General features: G+C 46.1%; 1 protein-coding gene across 11 annotated transcripts in view; it reads left to right on the top strand.

Annotated features, from left to right (window-relative positions):
• The window catches only part of KCNN1 (potassium calcium-activated channel subfamily N member 1), a 109600-nt gene that overhangs the window by 42477 nt on the left and 42990 nt on the right, over nt 1-24133 (top strand). For 8 of the 11 annotated variants that reach the window (XM_061601542.1, XM_061601545.1, XM_061601541.1 and 5 more), the window contains 6 exons: nt 516-965; nt 4659-4754; nt 11124-11542; nt 21818-21959; nt 22899-23009; nt 23633-23760. In XM_061601542.1, the coding sequence (XP_061457526.1) occupies nt 516-965; nt 4659-4754; nt 11124-11542; nt 21818-21959; nt 22899-23009; nt 23633-23760 (1346 nt within the window). Of the gene's footprint in view, nt 1-49; nt 98-515; nt 966-4658; nt 4755-11123; nt 11543-21817; nt 21960-22898; nt 23010-23632; nt 23765-24133 lie in introns of those variants that run through there. The other 3 variants (XM_061601547.1, XM_061601544.1, XM_061601543.1) reach the window with 3 other exon arrangements.

Here is a 24133-nt window from a genome sequence, read left to right as displayed (position 1 = left end):
AATAGTTGCCTTCCTGTACACTTAAAAAAAAATTGGGAGACAGCATCGCAGAATTTGGAGAAGTGTGAATTTTGAAGGATGGCTACATTTCAGATTGGTATGAATTAGATATGAGAAGCACAAATTAGCATGAATCCCTACCTGGGAGATGCCATTGGTGCTTGAACCTGGGACTCTGTGCATGTGGTGCAGATGGCCCTTTCCTTTACCATAAAACAAGACTCCAGACCTCATGTTTCTGAATTAAGGGCTGATTTCAGTAGGAACATAATGAGCTGCCTTATACTGAGTCAGACTGTCGGTCCATCTATTTATTACATTTATTTATTTACTGTCTACACTGTCTACACTGACTGGCAGCGGATCTCCAGGCGACTTTCCAGGAGGTGCCAGGAATTGAAGCCGGGCCTTCTGCATGCAAGGCAGATGCTCTGCCTCTTCCACCGTCGGTTCATTGTTAGCAAGAGGGTGTGGATGACTCCCTTCTCCTCATTCTCCCTCTCTCTCCTTTCCAGGTCAATGCTGACCGCCAAATTCTGAGCCATGCTGGGTCCACGGGCGCCCTCAGCGAGTCCAGCCCTTTTGCCGAGATAGCCATGAACAGCTGCAAATTCAACGGCGGCGTCATCCGGCCCCTAAGCAGCCTCGCCTCCTCCCACCGCAACCTCCACGACCCGGACGCGGAGACTCAGCCCCTGCAGACCTTCCCTGACTCCGGCTTGGAAGTGGTCGTCTCCAGGTCCGAGCACAGCAAGGCTCCAGAGCCCCACCTGGAGGAGGGCTCAGAGGCCGGGGAGCACCCCCACGGCCACAAGAAGCACCAGAACGTCGGCTACCGACTGGGCCACCGGCGGGCCCTCTTTGAGAAGCGCAAGCGCCTGAGCGACTACGCCTTGATCTTTGGGATGTTTGGCATCATGGTCATGGTGACGGAGACGGAGCTGTCGTGGGGTGTGTACACTAAGGTAGGAAGGGAGGTCTTCCAAACTATCATTTCATAGAATCATAGAGTTGGAAGGGGCCTATAAGGCCATCAAGTCCAACCCCCTGCGCAATGCAGGAATCCACTCTGGGCACTCTGACTTGTTACTTGCTGTCCATTTCTTTCATCCGAGTGACTCGCATGCTGGGTGCCAGCCCCTGGGGTTTGGAGCGAGGGATGTTGTTGTTATGTGCCTTTATGAAGCCATCACATCAGTCCCACAGCCAGCATGCCACAGTGGCTGGCCAGATGCCTCCGGGCAATCATTTTCTGCTGATGTCCTTACTCCCTCCTCCCCTAAAAAGCATATGGTTTTGAGGTAGACTGCTTCCAATAATGGAGGTTCTATTCCTCTGTCAAAAAAAGCAAACCAGAGCCATCCTCTGTTAATTTGTTGAATTCCTTTTATTTAAACCCAGTGGCCATCCATCCCGCATCTTGGGGGGGGGGAGAAGTTCTACACCTTAATTCTGCATTGTGTGTGTGTGTGTGTGTGTCATTTCTTGCCTGTCCCAATTCTGCTGTCAATTCTGAGTATTATCTGATTAGGAGGAGTGTCCTGCGCTCTCCCCATCCTCATGCTGGGGTGGGATTTTGCACCCGGGGTATAATCTGTGTTATGGAGATCAAGCAAACGAATCTTAACTTTTTATTTTCTAGTGATTCTATAGTCCTGCTAGTTATTCATATTAGGGATGGGGGGCAATTAAATGGGTCTCTAAAGCCCCACTCTCAGGCCACTATAAATCCCTTCCGTACACTAAGCTATTTGCTTTTGAGTGTCACTGCAACCATTTTGTTATTATTATTATTATTATTATTATTATTATTATTATTATATTATATTTATTAGTCGCCCATCTGGCTGGTTATATTGTTGTTATATGCTTTCAAGTCGATTTTGATTTATGGCAACCCTGTGAATCAGCAGCCTCCAATAGCATCTGGTACAAACCACTCTGTTCAGATCTTGGAAGTTCAGGTCTGTGGCTTCCTTTATGGAATCAATCCATCTCTTGTTTGGCCTTCCTCTTTTTCTACTCCCTTCTGTTTTCCCCAGCACTATTGTATTTTCTAGTGAATCATGTCTTCTCATGATGTGTCCAAAGGATGATAAGGTCAGTTTCATTGTTTTAGCTTCTAGTGATAGAATCATAGAATAGTAGAGTTGGAAGGGACCTGTAAGGCCATCAAGTATGTCCAACTCCCTGCTCAATGCAGGAATCCAGTTCAAAGCATTCCCGACAGGTGGCTGTCCAGCGGCCTCTTGAAAGCCTCCAGTGTCGGAGAGCCCACTACCTCTCTAGGTCATTGGTTCCATTGTCGAATGGCTCTAACAGGATAGTTCTGGTTTAAAAGGGTTCAAACTAGGGGTGTGCTAGAATCTCGCCCAATTCAGATTTGGTACCAAATTTTACATCAGTTTGCTAGTGTTGCGGGTCGGATTTTTATGTAGCCATTTCCCAAAACAGATTTTTTTTTTAAAATGTCTAAAATATTTATATTGATATCAATATTTTTTTACCAATTTTCCTTCAATATATCTATTTTCTTTAATTTATTGATATTTCAAAATATATCAATATTTCCTTTAAAATATTGATATTAATATCAATATTTTTTCCGGGTGGGGTGGGGGAACGGATCAGTAAAGGCAGCAGTTTGTGGACAAAGAACGAACTCTTATCGGTACCAGCCTGTTAGGTCGACGGAAGGCTTTCGAACCAGCACCAGCCAACGGACCCTATCCCTAGTTCAAACTGAAACAACAATGTCATGAATGCAGCCTTTCAAATGCATTGACACACACTGCTAACCTAGCAAAACCCTTACTAGCCTGCTCACCCACCATAAACACATAAATTCAGAAGCAAATTGAACTTGAAAACTGCTGCTTACGATCCACGTCCTGCTGTACCAGAATTCTTACAGGAAAAAGAGGAAAGATACAGAGAACCAGGCATCACAGTGTACACTTTTGTTAAGACGTTTTCCAGAGAGGCTGGTGGTTTGTCATAGCCCTAAGAAGGATTGTGCAATGTGCCCCTTGTGTCCTTGTTTCTGTGCAGTGTCATTTAAAAAAAAAATCAGACCTCTGGTCAGTGTTTCAGTAGCTTCCAATCTGAATTTGTATTCTTGGTTCATTATTTAAATTTCATGGGTGCAACTGGGTGTCCATTTGGACACACAACTATTACTTTAAAAGTAGTACCCTGGTTGTGATGCTTTATGCTTGAAGAGGGCAACAAACCAGTTAAAGGGACTTGCATCCAACTACTCAGAGTAGACCCATTGACATGAATGGACCTACAGTCTGTGTCTGTGCGGGAATGGCTTTCTGTGATGTTTTAACATTTTTAAAGATGTTTTGTTTTTTAATAGGTCTTAAAGTCTTGTTTCTAAGATGTTTTGAAGTGCTTTTAGTGTTTTTTATAGAATCATAGAATCCTAGAGTTGGAAGCGGCCTATAAGGCCATCAAGTCCAACCCCCTGCTCAATGCAGGAACCCAAATTAAAGGATACCCAACATGTGGCTGTCCAGCTGCCTCTTGGACGCCTCCAGGGTTGGAGAGCCCACCACCTCCTGAAGTCATCGGTCCATTGTCGTTCCACTCTAACAGTTAGGAAGTCTTTCCTGATCTTCAGCCAAAATCTGGCTTCCTATCACTTGAGCCCATTATTTATTTGTTTATCATTTGATTTATATCTCACCCTTCCTCCCAGAAGGAGCCCATTATTCCGTGTCCTGCACTCTGGGACAATTGAGAAGAGTTCCTGGCCCCCCTCTGTGTGACAACCTTTTAGGGACTTGAACAGTGCGATCCTATCTCCCCTCAGTCTCCTCTTCTCAAGGCTAAACATGCCTTGCCGTCCTGGGCTCCTTCTGTGAGGAAGAGTGGGATATAAATTTAATAACTAAATAAATATGTTAGCCATGTCCATTCATTTCAGTAGGCCTACTCTGAGAATGACTAACTTCGTCTGTCACCCAGAGATCCTGAATCAATTCAACAGGCGGGTATCTCAAATAGTTTAATCTACTAAATTTGGGGACAAGGCTGTGGCTCAAAGGTGGGCACCTGCTTTTTATGCAGATCTCCGTCCCTGCCATCTTCAGGTAGGAACTGGGAATGCCCCCGGCCTGAAACAACCCTGCGAAGTAGGTCAGACTGACAGAGCAACTGGGCCAAGACACATAGATGGGAAATGAACCAATAAGTGAGAGCTGTTGCTATTAGGCCCACCCCCATGTCCCTCAGGCTCCGCCCTCAAACCCCCAGACACAGCCAGCCTCTGCCCCTAAACTGCCAAATTCATACTCACTAGGCTCCACCCCTATCTAGTAAAGCTCCTCCCCTCAAATCTGAAGGTTCTGAAAATATCTGTGATTTCTGCAAAACTGCAGCCTGTGACTGGAGAAATAGAAGGTCACAGCCTTGATGGATCAGGCCAAAAATGGGCCCATCTTGTCCAGCATCACCTCCTCATAGTGGCTAACCACAGGCCCCAAAGGGAAGCCCACGAGCAGGACGTGCGCACCACAACAGCAGCGCTCCCCAGTTGTGATTCCCAGGCACTGCTGAAGCGCTCCAAGCTGGTGCCTGTCGCTGCCTCCTGAGGCAGTGAGTTCCGCAGTTTAACTGTGCACTTTGTATCTTCTCTGCTGCCCCTCTAGGAGTCTTCATATTCATTTGCCCTCAAATGCCTCATCAGCCTGTCCACCATGATCCTCCTGGGGCTGATCATCATGTACCACGCGCGAGAGATCCAGGTGAGACGCCGCCTTTTCAACTGATTTCATATGTACGCTGCGATGGTTTAACTTTGTGTGTATGCCACTCTGGGGGGAGTTTTGGCCCTGATGAGAAGCATAAAAATACTCATGGCGGTGGGGAGGTAATCATCTTGGCTTCTTCTGCTTCCTGAAATGTCTTGTTTTGTTTTGAAAAAGCAGTTCAAGCTCATCTGGTTCACTATGCCCATTGAAAACCTTTTCGGTTTTCCCACTGTCAGTTTGGCGATGCCCGGGTTTGCTTTTTTCCTCCTCCCTGCCAATGCATTTTCCTTGTGTGTAACGTCATTTTAGATTTTTTAAGCTGCTTTGGATGCCTTTATCTGTGGGATTTTTTTAAAAAAAAAACTTGACATGAATAAGGAGAGCTGCCTGTGATGGTCAAGAGTATTTGCGAGTCAGGACGAAATCCTATGCAGTAAACCCAAGTGAAATCAGTGAGATGTATTTCTGGGTAGACACATCTATGGTCATGCTGCCAGTTAGGAAAAAGCAGTCAGTGAGAATTGGTGGGGGAGAGTGGAAGAGACAGTCAGAGGATATAGAAACTGAAACTATACTGTTTAATAGCAGCCTGTGCTAACCTGGTGCCCCCTCAGGCTGATGGGACTTGTAGTTCAAAGCACCAGCTTAGCAAACGCTGGTTTAGAGTCTCAATATTTACTGATAGTTTTTAGAAAGATATTACAGGGATTGAACGTTTATTTAATTTATTTATTTTATTTTATTTATATACCGCCCTAAGCCCAAGGGCTCTCTGGGCGGTGTACATACAATAAAGCAATCAAAATATATAAATACAATAATACAATAAAATCAAACCAACAAAGGTAAACAAAATAATCAAACAGTAGCAAAATACATCAAATACATATACTAATACGCATTAAAATGCCTGGGAATATAAAAAGGTTTTCACCTGGCGCCGAAAAGATAGCAGCGTCGGCGCCAGGCACACCTCATCATGGACACCATTCCACAGTTCGGGAGCCACAACCGAAAAGGCCCTATTTCTAGTCACCACCCTCCGAGCTTCTCGATGGGATGGTACTCGGAGGAGGGCCTTAGATGTTGAGCGCAGTGTACGGGTAGTTTCATATTGGGAGAGGCGTTCCACCAGGTATTGCGGTCCCATGCCGTGTAAGGCTTTATAGGTCAAAACCAGCACTTTGAATTTAGCCCGGAAACAAATAGGAAGCCAGTGCAGACGAGCCAGAACAGGTGTGATATGAGCGGACCTTCTTGTCCGCGTCAACAATCTGGCCGCTGCATTCTGGACTAACTGTAGTTTCCGAACTGTCTTCAAGGGCAGCCCAACATAGAGCGCATTGCAGTAGTCCAATCTAGAAGTTACCAGAGCATGAACGACTGAGGCGAGGTCGTCACTGTCCAGATAGGGACGTAGCTGGGCTACCAATCGGAGATGGTAAAAAGCATTCCTTGCCACTGAGGCTACCTGAGCCTCAAGAGACAAGGAAGAGTCGAAAAGAACTCCCAAGCTACGAATGAGATGACATCTCCGTATTGCTTGCTTGTTTGTTTTTCAGTAACAATGTCAAAGTTCTCTTTGTGGCCTTCCAGATGTTGTTGGCCTCTGGCTCCCATCAACATCCCCGTCTGTTGGCCTTGGGGGTTGCTTAGGGCTGCTGGAGTTGGAGTCCTACAGAGTCTGGAAGGCCAACAGGTTCCCTATCCTGGTTAAAAGAGGAGGAGAGCAGGTGTCCCGTTCAGAGTGGGATCCACGAGGCTGAGATGCAGGTGTAATTAATTCTTGTTTTATTAGAGTAATTGATACATCAAAAGCAGTATGTTTCAGAGCACTAAACTAACTCACTAGAATTCCCTAACTGCACTCTAGACATGCTCTGCAATGTATAAAGAAAGTTGACTCAGCAGCTCTGTGCCTGGTGCTGCAGTTTTAAGTAGGGAAAGTCCTTGATTTTACTCTCTGACTCCTTCTCAAGTCCTGCTTCTGACCGGTCCGTTTCTCACGACGACGAGTGGGGGGTGACGGGGCGGGCGTCCAATGGCTCGTCCGAAAGGGCCTCGGCAACAGGCTCGATGTCAGGGGGAGGAGGCTCTCCTGGCACCTCCCAAGAACCGCTAGGCAGAGGGGGAGGGAGCACGCCCTCCGGAGCAACTTCCAACGGCTCCTCGTCTTGGTCTGGGGGTGGGGCATGCTCTTCTTCAGAAAGCGCACTATCTGTGGGAACTGACCCTGGCTCCAACTCACTCCCACATGCCCTATCCTGTGGAGACTCAACAACTCCTGGATCTACCGCTCCTTCTGACAGCTGGGGACCCTGAAACTCATGCCTTCCCCCTTCCTGGCCCCCGCGGAGGAGCTGAGGCCCAACAGCAGGGAGGTGGTGGGCAGGTGAATGTGAGCTGTTTTCTTTCTTTTTTTAATCCAGAGTTCTGTTTTGATGCAAGTCCCTCAATGCTGTAGTGTTGGAGGAGAAATTCGATTCAGTTCGAATCTACCTAATGCGCAGTTTCTGAACACTGTAGTGTTGGAGGAGAAATTCAATTCAGTTCGAATCTACCTAATTCACAGTTTCTGAACTCTGTAGTGTTGGAGGAGAAATTCGATTCAGTTCGAATCTACCTAATTCACAGTTTCTGAACTCTGTAGTGTTGGAGGAGAAATTCGATTCAGTTCGAATCTACCTAATTCACAGTTTCTGAACTCTGTAGTGTTGGAGGTGAAATTCGATTCAGTTCGAATCTACCTAATTCGCAGTTTCTGAACACTGTAGTGTTGGAGGAGAAATTCGATTCAGTTCGAATCTACCTAATTCGCAGTTTCTGAACTCTGTAGTGTTGGAGGAGAAATTCGATTCAGTTCGAATCTACCTGATTTGCACTTTCTGAAACACAGCCATCCTTCAAAATTCGCACATCTCTGAATTTTGCAATGCAGTTTTCCAGCCAAGTAATGGGTGGTAATCAAAGCTAGCCCTACTCACATGACACCCATTGAAGCTAATAGACATAACTAACTGAAGTTTATTAAGTTTGATGGGCCTACACTGAGTGAGACTTAGTTGAATACCAGACGATGTGTACAAAAATTCATATACTAGGGTAAAGTGTGCGTAAAGCAGTATATATTATATAAATATATTTGCAGTTTTTAACGATGCACAAGTTAGGGGGAGATCCTAACGAAAGATTGGAAACTGGAGTGAACCAAAAATGGGCAGATTTGTCCATTCATAGGTAAGAGTGATCCGGAAGGGTTTGCTTGGGGTGCTGCTCGTTGTTTCTGCTGAAGTCGGGAGAGACTAACAGATGGGACAGTCCTGACTCTGGGCCCACTGGAGCCTGGAGCCATTTCTCAGTTGACTGGCCCCAGCTGCCGCCAGAGCCGTTGGGAGACAGCCGTCACCAAATGCAGAGGAGCCTGTTTGCAACGTCTCGCAGGCATCTGGTACCAGCTCGTGGTGGCAGGCAGTTGAAGAGCACAGAGAGTTTCCCCATTAAAACATTATTCTGGGCTGTGTCTGAGCACAGAGAAACTGAGCGCAGCCTGCTGCCAGCAAGCGAAGATGAAGCGGCCATTTTCAAGCGGAAACAGGTGTGCCTTTGAATGAGTGGATCCCGTTGCTTCCCGAAGCGAGTGCTGCGTGCAGATCTTTGACCTTGCTCTGCCCTTCATTGGAGGACGGAGAGGGCACCTTCGGAGGAGCAATAGGGCACACGAGAGCTCAATCAGTTGTGCTGCCTTTGAATGATCCAACAAGACTCACATTCTCATGTGCCAGACAGATCTTGCAAACCACGGGGGGGGGGGGGAGGATGATAATGTTCTGTCTTTTTAAAAAAAAATCCTACTTCTTGTTATCTTTGAGTTTCATGCTTGTGTCCAAAATCTGCACGCTCATTATGACCAGACCTGGTGGTCTGTTAAAGGGGTTTTCACTGATAAATCATCTCCCCCTTTTTAAACTGGTTTCTGGCTCAATCCTTTGCACATCTGTTCAGATGTATGCTCTATAGAGTTGGAAGGGGCCTATAAGGCCATCGAGTCCAACCTCCTGCTCAGTGCAGGAATCCAAGATCCAAGTCGTGTTGAGGACTGCGTTGAGCAGGGGGTTGGACTTGATGGCCTGATAGGCCCCTTCCAGCTCTACTATTCTATGATTCTATGACTTACCAATGAATTGAATGCATTGCAAGAAATGCGTGCATCACTAGCAGTGAAAGAACAGTAACATATCTTATTGTCACTGCTGCCATCAATGCTGACACCATATTGTTAGAAGGAAAGACTTGAGCCATGCAAATACCCCTCAGCCCAAATTGTAAGTCAAACTGCAAGTGTTGTGACTGACCTCTAGAAAAAAAGATGTTTCTCTTTTAGAGTTTAAAATTGGCTTGCACTGTTTTGCAAATCTGCATTTGCACCATGCTGCTTGGGAACTGAAGGTAAACCAAAGCCTCAAGCCTCTGCGTGTAGGCGGATTGCTATGTTCCTATTTAAACCAGCCCTTTTATTTAGAACCACAAAGGCTGGAATCTTTATTTTTAGGGGAAGGGCAGTAGCTCAGTAGCGGAACATCTGCCTTGCATGCAGAAGGTCTATGTTCAATCCCCGATGACATCTCCTGGTAGGACTGGGAAGGATTGAGCTAGATGATGGTCTAAGGCAGCTTTCGCCCAGTAGCCCCAGAAGGAGGAATGGCTAGTGGTCAGGGACAACAGTATTTGTGTGTGTGTGTATAGTTGTTGATCACAAGCTGAATATGAGCCAACAGTGCAATGCAGCTGCAAAAAAGGCAAATGCTATTTTAGGCTGCATTTACAGAAGTATAGTTTTCAAATCACATGAAGTATTAGTTCCCCTCTATTCAGCACTGGTTAGGCCTCAACTTGAGTTACTGTGTCGAGTTCTGGACACTGCACTTTAAGAAAGATGCAGACAAACGGAACCGGTTCAGAGGAGGGCAATGAGGGTGATCAGGGCACTAGAAACCAAGCCCTATGAGGAGAGACTGAAAGAACTGGGTCTGTTTAGCCTTGAGAAGAGAAGACTCAGGGGAAATAGGATAGCACTCTTCAAGTACTGGAAAGGTTGCCACACAGAGGAGGGCCAGGATCTCCTCTCGATCATCCCAGAGTGCAGGAATAATGGGATCAAGTGACAGGAAGCCAGATTTTGGCTGAACATCAGAAGAACTTGAGTGCTACAGCAATGGAACCGATGACCTTGGGAAGTGGTGGGCTCTCCAACCCTAGAGGCATTCAAAAGGCAGCTGGACAGCCACCTCTCGGGGATGCTTTAAGTTGGATTCCAGTGTTGAGCAGGGGGTTGGACTCGATGGCCTTATAGGCCCCTTCCAACTCTACAAGTCTATGATTCTATACTGTTTTCCTTATTTGTCATAAGTTGCCTAGACAGCATGTTTATGATATAATACTGAAAAACCTTAAAGAAATAGTGCAAATGAGCACGCGGAGGCAAATTCCTGCCAATTGCAGAATTAGCAAAGTGTTGCTGAAAATTCTTGTATGTATATTCACTGAGCAGAGTGACCATTTGAGAAATCTTCCAAGGGTCCTTTACACAAAATGTGGGATCGGAGAAGATATCCCTTCTCCATGAGAAAAGTTGTTGCCCGTATTTATATCCATATATAGCTTAAAGCTGGTCTGCTGGGATTTTAAACTTAGGCCCATAACAGGAAAAGCGTATTGTTATACAGGAAACAGAGAGGGAGCCAACCATGAACAGTCTCTCATTCCCACTGAACTGTTTTTTTAGCCACCTTGAAATGGTGCAATCTAAATGGTTAAAATAAAAACCACAAATTATACAGTCAAGCAGGTATGCCAGGGCCCTTGGGCACCAGCCTGCCCCATCTTGGTTGATGGCAGGCTTGCACCCGCAGCGCAGCCAACATTTACTTCAAGTAAGAGGTAGGTGGGACATGCAGGCAGGTGTCACGGGCTGCGCAGTAGTAGGGGGTGCCTGGGAGCTCCATCTCTGCGATCCGCAGTAGGGTCGGGAGCCGAAAGGGTCCCTCGGCTAGGCCCCAACCTGGCCACGCTCTGGTGCCAGCCCTGCAGTCAAGTTTCCTGCATTTTGGGGAAATCGCAGGGGTCAGCACACTCGGAGTGCAATGGATGAGTCTCACCCACCTTCAGGATCATGCCGAAAATGAAAATAAAATGTAAACAGAGCTTGATTTAGTAATTATTTTAACCACTGGTGGACTGCTGGATCTTAATGACTTTTAAAAAAAAGATTCTTGTTGAATGAATTGTTTTACTTATGAGTTAAGAGCATTAGTCCTGTCTGTCTTTTTATATTGTGATGATGACCTGGGAGTCGTCTCTCTGCAGCTCTTCATGGTGGACAACGGTGCGGACGACTGGAGAATAGCCATGACCTACGAGCGGATTTTCTTTATCACTTTGGAACTGATTGTCTGTGCCATCCACCCTATCCCGGGACAGTACTTCTTCACCTGGACCACCCGCCTGGCCTTCACCTACGCCACCTCGGAGGCCAACACCGACGTAGACATCATCCTCTCCATCCCCATGTTCCTCCGCCTCTACCTGATTGGGCGCGTCATGCTCCTCCACAGCAAGCTCTTCACCGACGCCTCTTCCCGCAGCATCGGGGCGCTCAACAAGATCAACTTCAACACCCGCTTTGTCATGAAGACCCTGATGACCATCTGCCCGGGGACGGTTCTCTTAGTCTTCAGCATCTCCTCTTGGATCATCGCGGCTTGGACGGTGCGCGTGTGTGAGAGGTGAGGCCTGATTCCGCAAGGAGGGCAGAGAAGGGGGAAAGGTGGCTCTCGCCAGGGTCTTGGGCACTGCTGTTGCAGCCGAGGGGAAACTGGGGTCCTTCGAAAGAGGCTGGCTCATTGGGCTGATTTGACGCTGAGTTCTAGTCTCGCCGCTTTCTCCGCAATAGAAACGTCCCCTCGTTTTATAAACCTCCATCTCCCTTAAGTTGTTCTATTGCCTTTACTCATAGGAAAGGGTGATCCGAATCCTGAAAAAGCTCAACACAAGGCTAGCCAATGTGGTGCCCTCCAGATGTTGGACTACAACTCCTATCATCCCTGAATGTCAACCGCTGTGGCTGGGGCTGATAGGAGCTGGAGTGTAGCAACATTTGAAAAGTGTCATGGCTACGCCTGGTCGGCACTGAGTGGCAGAGACTCTCCAGGCTTTCAGATGAGAGTTTTTCCTAGTCATAGCTGGAGATACCAGGAATTGAACCCGGGGTCTTTTTGCATACAAATCAGGTACTCTACCACTAGGGATGGGTGAGAAATTAGAAATTAGAAATGATCAAGCTTGCTCTTTCCAAAACAAGAGGCGAAACAAAACAAAGCCATCCTTCAAAGTTCGCGCTTATTCGAATTTTGCAATAGAGTTCGATAATATGCAAAAAATGCATCGTAGGGCCAGAAACGGCGTGCAAAAATGTGTACACGAGTCATTTTGCCTACAAAAATGGGTTTATTTGGAGAAACTGGCACTAAAAGGCTGGAGAATTTACATGAGGATTTAAAAAAAAAAGTCGCAGATTGCTGCAGAGATGTGGAGACCTGAATCTGAGATAAAAATAAGAAACTAAGAGAACCGAAATTAACACCTCTTTCCATCCCAATCTTCCTCTGATCTGTGGCCCTTCACCTAAAAATAAAGTAAGATTCTTCAGTCCTCGTGGGTCTAAATAAAAGGCTGATTCAAAGTGACACACAGAAAGTTGCCTTATACTGAGTCAGTATTGTCTACACTGACTGGCAGCAGATCTCCAGGGTTTCAGGCAGGCGCATTCCCAGGCCTACCTTTGGGGACTGAACTTGTATGCAAACAGTTGCTCTGTCACTGAGCGGTAACCCTTCCACATGCAACCCATTGTTAGAAACAAGATACTGGGGAATTCTTGATCACCATCCTATGCTCCCTCCCCAACAATTTCATTTGGCACATTTAAATATATTCAGCATATTCTCAAACACTACACACAACGGCAGGCCTGAGCTGCTGCATGGTGAATAGTGGAGGGGGGGGCAAAACTCGGTTCAGCTAGGATTGTAGAGTGCATCTCCCTAATTCACACTTTCCAAAACAAGACACAAACCAAGGCATAGCCCCTCCTTCAAAACACACACTTCCCCAAATTTTGCAGTGCAGCCCCCCTGCCAAGTCTTGCTTCCAAAAAAGCATCTGTTAGCCGCAAGTGTGTGTAAAAATGCAATCACAACCGATAAAACGCATTATAATATCCTCTCAAACGTGTGTGCAGGGGGCCAAATTGCGTACACGCATCAGAGGAAACTGGCGCAAAAACCCTGACAAATTGTCATGAGGATATTTTGTAAAAATAATAATAATAAATACCAGAAATGCAGAGAACTGAACTTCAGACTGGAAAAATAAAATGAGGGACAGAGAGAAGCCAAACCGGACAGCTTTGCCCATCCCGAATTGCGCAGGATCCAGGCTTTCCCCTCCGCTGCAGCAAATCAAGGGGTGCCGCCCACCCGTGCCGGCAGCACCCCGCGTGTGTTCCCGCGTCGTTGGCGTGTGTGATGTGGGTGTAGATTTCTTGTGTTTTTGCCATGTCCTCCTGCGCAATAACATCTTGCGATCGTTTTCCTTCCTCTTTCACCCTCGTGCTTCTCATAGGGACAAACTGTGAGTTCTGGTCGGTAGCAGTTGGGCAGACGCCGTCCGTGCACGGAGGCCAAGAGACTTGATTAGAATTTAAGATTAGCTGCCACTTGGGGAGGGCCTGACTGTGGGGGGTGGGGGGTGGGGAGCCAGGGGTAGTGAAAACCCAACGGGGTGTGTGGGGGGGAGAGAGTTGTGAACCTTGAACAGAATCCCAAAGCATCAAGCTTTTGGAAGGAACCTCTCTACCCATCTGTCAATCTAATTATCGTCTCCGTGTTCACCTCCCCTCCTCTACCCTCCCTTCTTGAGAATCCATTTCTGCAAAAAAAGAATCCTGTTCCACTTCGGGGATTCTTCCAGAATTCTCCCCATTCTCTCTTCCACCCTCACCAAGATTTTGGATCCCTGGATAGTAGTGTGGTGGCAAATTCAGAAGTCCAGGGTACCTTCATGATAGTCAAAGCCACACACACCCTTTTTTTTAGCTGCTGGGTTGAGAATATCCTTGTTAATGCCTTCTCCCAAAGAGATGACTCTAGGAGCCAATAAGCATGAAAGGGGAGTGTGTTAGCTACTGCAAAGAGTCTTCTCAGTGGCTGACTCATGCCCTTTCACTCTGATTGCCTCCAAGCAGCAGGAAAGGACAAAGTGGCATGTGAGAAGACTCTTCTCAGTTGCTAACACTCCCCTTTCATGCCAATTAGCTCACAAGAATTGGGACCCTTTCCAAAACAAGCAAGGGGTCAAAGACCCTGTGAGACTCCCGCCAACTTCACCCCTGCCCCTGGACAGCCTGGTGGTCTTTCTCGAGAGACAACGGTGGATGCTAGATCTCGCCGTTGTTCTGTTTTTATGCCTCCCATTCCCGCCGTCCTCTTCATTTGTGATTCTTGGATCCTCTCCAAAAAAGTCATCACAATGGTACAGATTTGCCTTTCTGTCTCCTCTACGGCACTAGATGTATTAGATCTCCATGAGCCTTGACAGGGCAAACTCACACGAGGGGTGAGGGACCTCAGGTGTGGGGGCCAGATGTAGCCCTGCTGGCCTCTCTGTCTAACTCTTGGGAATCTCCCCAGGCCACTCCCCTCACTGGCCCCCTTTTGCACCCTCCTTGCATGTTTGTGCCTGGCTGGGAATGTGCCCTTGAACTCAGATCATGTCTCTGGCTTGCCTGGCTTGGAGGACAGAGAGGAGCGTGTGTGCGTGTAGGAACTAGGGTTTTGTAGAAAGGTGAAATTCACATCTCTTGCTCTGCCCACTTTTGCCTGTGGCCCCACCCACCACGGGCATGTTAGGGCCCGGAAGGTTGCTCAGGGCTGAGAAAGGCTCCCTATCCCTGCCTTACTCCATTGGTGGTATCATGCTAACAGGTGGCCATTGTTGTTGTTGTTAGTGGAGGAATCCACTATTTATTTTCCAGCAAATAGATTGTGGTTACCGAGGAAAGGCTGGTTGTCAAAAGTGGGGTCCAAAGACAACAGGAGTGGGGCTGGCCCAGGAGGTTTTCCTGCCTGAGGTGAAGGTGCCCCCCACCCTTGACAATCCCATGCATAAAACCCAACCAGGCATTCAGTTGCCGACTCTTCCTTCAACACAGAGTCCTCCGCTACACTAGAGGGCAGCAGGCTAGCTTTAAGGGTGGCTGTGTGACTCACGCCACTCTCTTCCCCTTAACGTCTCCTGTCCGACTCTGCCTAACTGGCCCTTTCCAGTATGACATCTATTGCCTTTGTATTGCCAAAGCTTGCAAGAGAACATGGAAGCATAGAACAGTAGAGTTGGAATGGGGCCTATAAAGCCATCAAGTCCAATCCTCTGCTCAATGCAGGAATCCAAGTTAAAGCATCCCTGACAGGTGATAAGATGGGAGATACTTAACCCAGCAATGCTACATGCAAGAAGGATCTTGGAATTGTCGTTGATCACAAGCTGAATAGGAGCCAACAGTGCGATGTGGCTGCAAAAAAGGCAAATGCTGTTTTAGGCTGCATTAACAGAAATATCGTTTCCAAACCATGTGAAGACCTAGTTCCCCTCTATTCGGCATTGGTTACGCCTCACCTTGAGTACTGCATCCAGTTCTGGACGCTGCACTTTAAGAAGGATGCAGACAAACTGGAAGCTTTCAAGAGGTACCTGGATAGCCACCTGTTGCGCATGCTTTAATTTGGATTCCTGCATTGAGCAGGGGGTTGGACTTGATGGCCTTATAGGCCCCTTCCAACTCTACTATTCTATGATTCTATGGATGTGCTTTAAATGTACTGTGTGGATCTGCTAATAAGATCATGGTGTATCTCTAATTAGCCATTGCTCTACATAATTTTGGGCTTTGCAAGATAATGTCACAAACCCATGCCTCCCCTTTGCATATAAATTTTATAAATACATATTTTATCACTTTTGGGGGACCATGTTGATTTAAGTAAAATTATATCCCGCCCTTCCTCCCAAAAAGGAGTTGGCAGGCGGTTCCATCCAGCCAAGTTCTTCCAAGGTAGTCGTGGCCATCCATTATCAATGGGTCTACTCTGAGACAAACATTGGCTACAACCTCCCAAGTGTTCCCCCTCCTTCTCCTCCGAACTCACAGAGGATAGCACATCGCACGTCTCCAGAGTGGCTTTCATCCATGAAAGCTGACGCCGCAATAAATCCTTAAGGCCTTAAGGTGCCCCAAGACTTCATCATTTTCCGGAAATTTATCACACTGCCCGTCGTTCACCTCAAGAGGCTGTGGGTGGGTGGAGGAACTGTTTTCTGCAGTCTTCTCCAGACACCCACCCTGTTCCCGCCACTGCAAAATGGGTGGGTCGCAGCTGAGGAAAAGATCCCCCAGATCCCCCAAGGGAGAAGGATTTCCCAAACCTCTTTTGCGAGCCCCAGAAGCACAGCGATGCAATAAATACTTTGATTTAAAAAAAAACTGATAGCCAGCAGGTGCCGGGAGATCTTTATAGGACAAGGCAATGAGTCAAGGCACACTCACCCGTGAAGGAGACAGAGAAGGTTGTGTGATTCATGAAACACTTGTGTGCCTTGCGCACACAGACATTCACACTGCAGAGGGAGCAAGTGAGCATTAGATCATATCCTGAGCCACTGAGCATCTGGCACTCTCCCCTCTTGTTAATTTATTTGGGGCCAGCGCCACCAGGCAGCTGAATCTTGCCATCCTTGATGATATCCCACAATGCACTTGACGCAGCGTCGCTCTGTGCTTGATCGATCGATTGAGTTTATTTGTATGCCACCTTTCCGCCGTGCCCAAAGTTCCTTCCGACCAAGATGCAAAATATCAGAATACGAAGGCTGGGCAACAGGGGGAGGGAAGTCAGCCTCCAAAACAAGGAATTCAAATCGGGCCAGCAACAATTTAGCAAACATAGGATAAATGCAATAATTACAGAAGAAATCACGTGAAGTTAAACAAGCAAAGCCAAATAAATAAATAAGCTAACAGACAACAGAGCTCCAGGTAGTTCCCTGGGTACACTCCAAAGGGGCCTCTCACGTTTGGGCAGTCAAAGGGGTGGCTAGATCCAGGGCTGGGTCTAGCCGGGTGAGGCTGAAACGAGGAATGAGCTAGGGAGGAGCTTTTCTTCTGCGCGGCTCAGTTTTGGGGACTGATCATGAAAGGCGCAACTTAGATGTAGCATCTCTGGTTTACCTTTTGGCCAAAGAACATTGGTAGAGCCCTGTTGCGTGAGACGGAGGGTCCATCCCGTCCAATCTCCTGGTTCCTGCAGTGTAAGGTGAAATTCGATTCAATTTGCACTGAAAGGCGAACTTGCTGAATTGGAACTTCCCGAAACAATCTGCGAATGGAAACACAGCCAGCCTTCAAATTTCAAACTTCTCTAAATTTTGCAGTGCGCTTCTCCAGGCAAGTCGTGTGTACCAAAATGTGTAAACAGGAGAATGGTGCCCATAAAAATGCTTATATTCATGAAAAGAACATATCAAGAAGGCATTATACTAGTGGAAGATTGCATACAAATTACAAGAAATTCTATTCATATTAGACCATTAATGATTGTTTGATGTTATCCAAACCAACTGTATGTTATTTGGTTTTTTGTAATTTTTTCTTTTGGGTTTAACTTCACCTATTTATATATATTTATATATATGGGTTCCACCGTTAATTATTCCTCTCTCATCTCTTCCCCTCCCCACCCCGTGCATCCTTCCCCTGAGGTTCCGAGTGAAATGTTCAAAGATTCACACTGCTCTCCCCCACCCTCGTCTGGGCAAGGAAGACACTTTTATGGACTGGATAGATCTGTAGTGGGGAGGAGAGGGGGAAAGGCACAGAGTGGGGAGGAAGGGCTCTGGGTCTGTTCACTCAAGCTGGAGAGGGCAGAAGAAAGGCAGCAATCCTAAATTCCTCTTCTTAACATCGCTTGGTGCCGTCTGACATGTCTGGGCCTCTCCGTTCCTTTTCGCCTTTGGTTTCCACCTCCCCCCGGGATCACTTCTCTCCTTCCTCGTTGCATGTTTCTCCAAAGCACCTTCTCCGCAGCCTTCTGATGCATCTTCCAAAATCGTCAATGCTCCATGTTGCCTTGTTCCAAGGCTGGGGAGGAGATCATTCTCTCTCTCTTTCTCATTTTCCATTCTTTCTGTAGTTATTCGCTACTCTCTCCCTTTATTTTTGGCTGCGAAGATCTGCACTGAAGGGTTTTGCTGAAAATTCCAAAAATGTCACGGAGTCTTGTGGAGTCTTAAGGTTAACAAATGGATTGTGGCATACTGTGGGAAGAAGACATAGCAGTCTAGCATCTCAGGATGAAGACAAGCCCAGAATTCCCCTTCCTTCCATGCTAGCTTTCTAGAGGGAGGGAGTCTGAATGCTCTTCCATAGCAAGAAAATGAAAACTGAAACAAAATCAAACCCCCCCCACAAAAAGCTAGCATGCAAGGGAGAAGGCAAGCCCAGAATTCTCCTTTCTTCCATGCTAACTTTCTAGATGGAGGGAGTTTGAAAGCTCCTCCATAGCAAGAAATATATATATTTATTTTTTAAAAAATTGACAAAAATCCCCACACAAAGAAAAAGCTAGCATGTCAGGGAGGAGAGGTTAGAATCTTTTTGTAGCTTCAGCAACAGCAATTGCCAAATAAATGAATGCTGCATACGGAGCCATCAGCAATATGTGACGAGGAGAAGGGCTTGGACAGCAACTCTCTGGGTAAGGTTGCTATAAGAGTGCCTTTCTTTTTAACCTGTTGAATCTGGAGAATCTCTGAAATCAGAACACACTGAAAGGAGGCCATAATGTGACACTGAAAACAAAATGGCTTTTTCCTAAAATGCTTTAAAATTGGTCGTTAGGGGAGGACATGTTTAGAGCAGCATAGGCTGGTGGATTAGTGCAAATCGAGCCCTGCCCTGCCAAGATCAGTCTGTCCTCATCCAACCTCCTGCCTTCCCTATAACCAGTCCAGGGGGTTGGCCCTGCCCATCATCTCAGTCTAAGTGTTGCCCCTTGTAGAATCCAGCAGGGAAGGCAAACTAGGCATCTCTCAGAGAGCCCTGCCCTGATGGGCCGTCACCTGTAGCGAATCCATAGCCATCACAGTTGGCACCATTAGCAATTATGTCACGCTTCTCCTGCTCCCCCTTAAATGCTTCAGAGCTAATCTGCGCTGCTTTAAATGCTCCTGCTGCAAAGCCTCTCCTCTCCTTTCGGGAGGCCTCAGCAGAGACGCTGAGCTTGGCAGAGCAAACCCCTGGGCAGATATCATCCCGCGTCTGCGCTGATTTGCTGTGCGTTTGAACGGAGCGTTAAATTGCAAAGCCCTTTTATGCACAGCTTTGCTGACGTTTTCCCCATTCCCCTGGAAGCCTGTTAATATTCCTTTCTCGGGGAGCCTGGTTTAAATCTGTCTGTTTGGGATCAATGCACCATGGCCTTTGAAAAGACGGCAGCTTAACTTAACTCTGCTTAGGTTGTCATGTGAACCCAGGCTGACAGTTGCACTGTCCTGGAGAAACTGAGAGCTGTAAACTATAGGTAAAACCATGCTACAATTTGTGGTTAATCCGGAGGAGCAGTTTGTTTCAGTTTGCATTTAAAGCTGAATTTACCAAATTCGCACTGTCCGAAGCAATAGGGGAACCGAAACGCAGCCAATCCTTTGAGATTTGCACATATCCGATTTTTTGTGATGCACCTTTTCAACCAAAAGGCATATATTGTGGGAATATGCTTAAAAGTGAACATGTTAGTGAAGATAACATAGAAAAATGCATATTAGGAGACAGTGCTTGCAGAAATGTGTGCATTAGTCACGTACATATGTTCAAAAACGTGTTGATTAGGAGAAGGTCGCATTAAAATGCTGAACAATTTTCGTGAGGATTTTTTAAAAAATAAAATCACAAATTGCTGCAGAATTGAGTATAGAATTTAAGGTTGGAAAATGAGAAACCGACAAAACTGAGGGATCTTTCCATATCTAGTTTGGGAGAGTGACGCGATCTATTCACTTTAAGCCATGGTTTGGCTTAGAGTGATTTGCAACCTCAGTCGCCTTTTCTCCTAAAGCTATCTAGAAGATTTAATTCTGATCTGTGTGTGTGTGTGTGTACAGACATAACTATTTATTTTCACAGGCAGAAAAAATCTTGCAGATTTGATCTAGAGTCGTGAAATGAGGTTTCACACGCATTTGACAATTCAGCAGCAGTTCAGACATCTCAAATCCTTTTTTATTTTTTAAATAATTCATTACCCTCTCTCTCACACACATACTTTTCACTGAAATTCCAGTTCCACACTAAAAATGTATGATTGTCAAAACATCTGGCTTAACCGTTTGGAACCGAGATCCTATTAACGCCTCCATCATTCTTGAGGCCTTGGGTCCAAGTTTCAGTTTAAGCAAGTAGATAATGGTTGCAATCTTATGCTGCTGGGTTTAGGAGTCAGCTTCGCCGAAAGCAGTAGGACTTACTTTTGAGTAAATGTGCATAGATTCGGAGCTTCACAGTGCTCAGATTGGAAGTAAATTAAAATGTTTTTATTTCAAAAGTATGTTTTTCTTTACCGAAAAAGGAAACTTGGTTTAATTTTTTTAAAGAAAGCATACAAAACCCTTCAGTCTTTGTGCTGCAAAAAAGTTGGTGGGATGTGGGTGGGGTGGGGGTTCCCCCAGCAAATTGAGGTTTTTACTTCAATTTCCAGAGGGCAGTCTGCAACCACAGCTTTGAGAATGCAGGAATGGGCACTTCAGTTTTGTTGTTTTAATGAAATGCTAGAGGCTGCCACAGGGATGGAATGAGAGGCCACGTCTGGAGCTGGTGCAAAAATTGTGGAGGGGACGTTATGTATTTCCTGGGTCTCTAAAACTGAATTTCAAAACCGTCATTGCCTAGAATGAATGATTTGTTTGAAAAAAGGAACTAGCATCCTTCCAGTTCCTGTCCTTAGCAATCTCTTAAAACATCCACAGTTTAGAGGTGCCTTTGTGTTTGCATTTTAATGAGAAGCTGCCTGATTCGCTCTTCTCGAACTGATATGCAAACTGGAAGACAATAATCCTTTGAAATTCTCACCTCTCTGAATTTTGCAGTGCAGTCCTCCAAACAAGCAGTGCATACAATGATGCATGTATTAGACCAGTGATTCTCAAACGGTGCGCCCAGGCACACTGGTGCGCCCTAAGAGGTGGCTAGGTGTGCCTCAAATATTATGAAAGTGTATTTTAAAAATGAGAAGAAACCCATTTGTATAGGGTAAGTAATAGTTTTCTATAGTTTATTTTTATTCATAGTTTAAAATATATTTTTAATTTTGTACGCCAAGTGCTCCAGAAAGTTTTTATATGTTTTACAGTGCGCCGCAAACCAGAAAAGTTTGAGAACCACTGGGTTAGATGAAAGGGTGCATTAAAGGGCATACATAAGTGAAAAATAACATTGTGTTGAATGACGTGAGGGGAAATTGCTTGCCAAAAGGTGTCCAGAAGACACATTGCATACAAAAATGTGTGCATTCGGGAAAGTTGCACTACAGTGCGGATGAACTTTCATGAGAATTTTTTTTTTCAAATCGCAAATTGCTGCAGAGAATGAGTAGGACTGAAATGGAGGCTGGTAAAATGACAAAATTGACAAATCCATCCCACTTTAATCCACGTTAAAGTGATGGTTTAAGGTTAACTTGGCTTTATGGCTGAAATTCACCAGCCAACACAAATCTCTCCCATCCTGAGGGGCAGTCTGCACTGAGTGCAGATTTTACACTTGGGGAGGGATCCTCCTGTAGCAACCCCCCCCGGATTATGTGGTGTGGGGCAGGCAAAGGGTGTAATGGGAAAAGCTAAGTAAGTTTTGATGGAGACTTTCCCCACCCCCTTGACTCTTATTTTTGGCACAGATATCACGACAAGCAAGACGTAACCAGCAATTTCCTGGGAGCCATGTGGCTGATTTCCATCACATTCCTCTCTATTGGATACGGGGACATGGTCCCGCATACCTACTGTGGGAAAGGAGTCTGCTTGCTCACTGGGATTATGGTAAGCCACACACTGTCTGCCCCGAGACATCAACATGGTTTCCTGCTGAGCTCTCATTTCTTTCCCTGTACCCTAGGAAGCAAAGGCCTGGTTTGCACGTAACACTAAACCATGGTTTTGTTACACGATGGTTTCTTAAGCCATGGTTTGTGGCCATGGTTTCTTTAACCATGGTTTGTTTAGCTAGTGTTTCTTAAACCATGACTTAGCATTATGGGTAAACCCAGCCCAGCAGTTTAACTGTGCTTTATTTTTTTAAAACGGCAAGCTCCTGCAGAAATGTGGAGAACTAAATTTCAGATTAGAAAAATGAGAAAAGCCAAAATTGACAGATTCACCCATCCCTTTTACTATTACTATTACTATTACTTCCATAAAGGAAGCCACAGATCTGAACTTACAAGATCTGAACAGGGTGGTTTATAACAGATGCTATTGGAAGTCGCTGATTCATAGGGTCGCCATAAGTCGCAATTGACTTGAAGGCACATAACAGCAACAACTATTACTATTACTACCTTGCCCTTCACCCTGAGCTTCCAGAGCGTGTTACAACAATATAAAATAATTCTTACAAACAATTTAAAACAACTGTTGTAGAATGCTTTAAACTGTGTTTTAGAATGTTTGAATTGTAATTCTGCTTTGGACCTTTTGCCTAGTAGGCTTATCATTTTCCAGTTAAATTGGTTTTGTTTATGTTTCTCATCTTGGATTCCCTTGGGAGGAAGGGTGGGATATAAATTCAATAAATAATAATAATAGTAATAATAATAAATATATGAAATAAACAGAGAGAGAGAGACATGCACACTTCACTACTATGGCCTACTTTCCCCCTCTTATAGACGCTTGCCTTCAACACCTGCATGATGGGCAGGTATCCGACCACTGTGGCTTTTCCCATTCTTCCATCATAACCCTCTCTTTGTCTAACAGGGTGCAGGGTGTACGGCCCTTGTGGTTGCTGTGGTTGCCCGGAAGCTCGAACTCACCAAAGCAGAAAAACATGTCCACAACTTTATGATGGACACACAGCTAACAAAGCGGGTAAGATAAAAAGTCTCCCTCTGCCCTGATCCTGCGATTGGTAGGTGACTGTGGGAGGTGGGATTGGTAGGTGACTGTGTCGTCATGAACTACTCTAAAGGAGGCAAGGTAGGATTGGTAGGTGACTGTGTCGTCATGAACTACCCTAATGGAGGCAAGGTAGGATTGGTAAGTGACTGTGTCATCATGAACTACCCTAATGGAGGCAAGGTAGGATTGGTAAGTGACTGTGTTGTCATGAACTACCCTAATGAAGGCAAGGTAGGATTGGTAGGTGACACTGTCATCATGAACTACTCTAATGAAGGCAAGGTAGGATTGGTAAGTGACTGTGTTGTCATGAACTACCCTAATGGAGGCAAGGTAGGATTGGTAGGTGACTGTGTTGTCATGAACTACCCAATGGAGGCAAGGTAGGATTGGTAGGTTACTGTGTTGTCACGAACTACCCTAAAAGGGGCAGGGTGGGATTGGTAGGTAACTGTGTCATGACAGACCATGGGAAACCTATCAGGCAGGCACTGATTCAGAAGAGTGTAGCTTCTCCCCTTAACCTTCTCTCGCTTGTCTGATGACTGTCTTTGTTTTTCAATCCCATCTCCCTCCCTCCCCCCACCCCGCAGGTGAAAAATTCTGCAGCCAACGTACTCAGGGAAACGTGGCTTATCTACAAGCACACCAAGCTGGTGAAGAAAATAGACCATGCCAAAGTGCGGAAACACCAGCGTAAGTTCCTCCAAGCCATCCATCAGTAAGTCCAACACGTTTACCTGCTTCCAATGCCAGCGTCTGCCTGCTTACCTGCACCTTCCATTGCCTGTGCCATCATCCGGGCCTCTCCTCGACTCGCTGGCCCCTGCCAAAAATGTAGACAATCTGCCCCGTTAGATATTACCCACCGCTCGGCGCCACTGGTGCTAAGGAGGGAGGGGAGTCAGGTGGCTAGATGAACCTGGCCTTAAAGCCGGTCGTTTTTGGAGCTGTTTAGAATCGCTCCAGCATGATGGGTGAGATTATTCAGTTCTGCTCGCTTTTGCCTCTGGCCTTGCTTACTCCTGGCACATCGCCCCAACAGATCAGCGCTGAGGAAATGTGGCCTTTGACCAAAAATGGGGAGTGTGTGT

The sequence above is a fragment of the Rhineura floridana genome, chromosome 18 (assembly GCF_030035675.1).
Source record: "Rhineura floridana isolate rRhiFlo1 chromosome 18, rRhiFlo1.hap2, whole genome shotgun sequence".
Classification (NCBI taxonomy): domain Eukaryota; kingdom Metazoa; phylum Chordata; class Lepidosauria; order Squamata; family Rhineuridae; genus Rhineura; species Rhineura floridana.
This window is presented reverse-complemented; position numbering and strand designations above follow the sequence as displayed.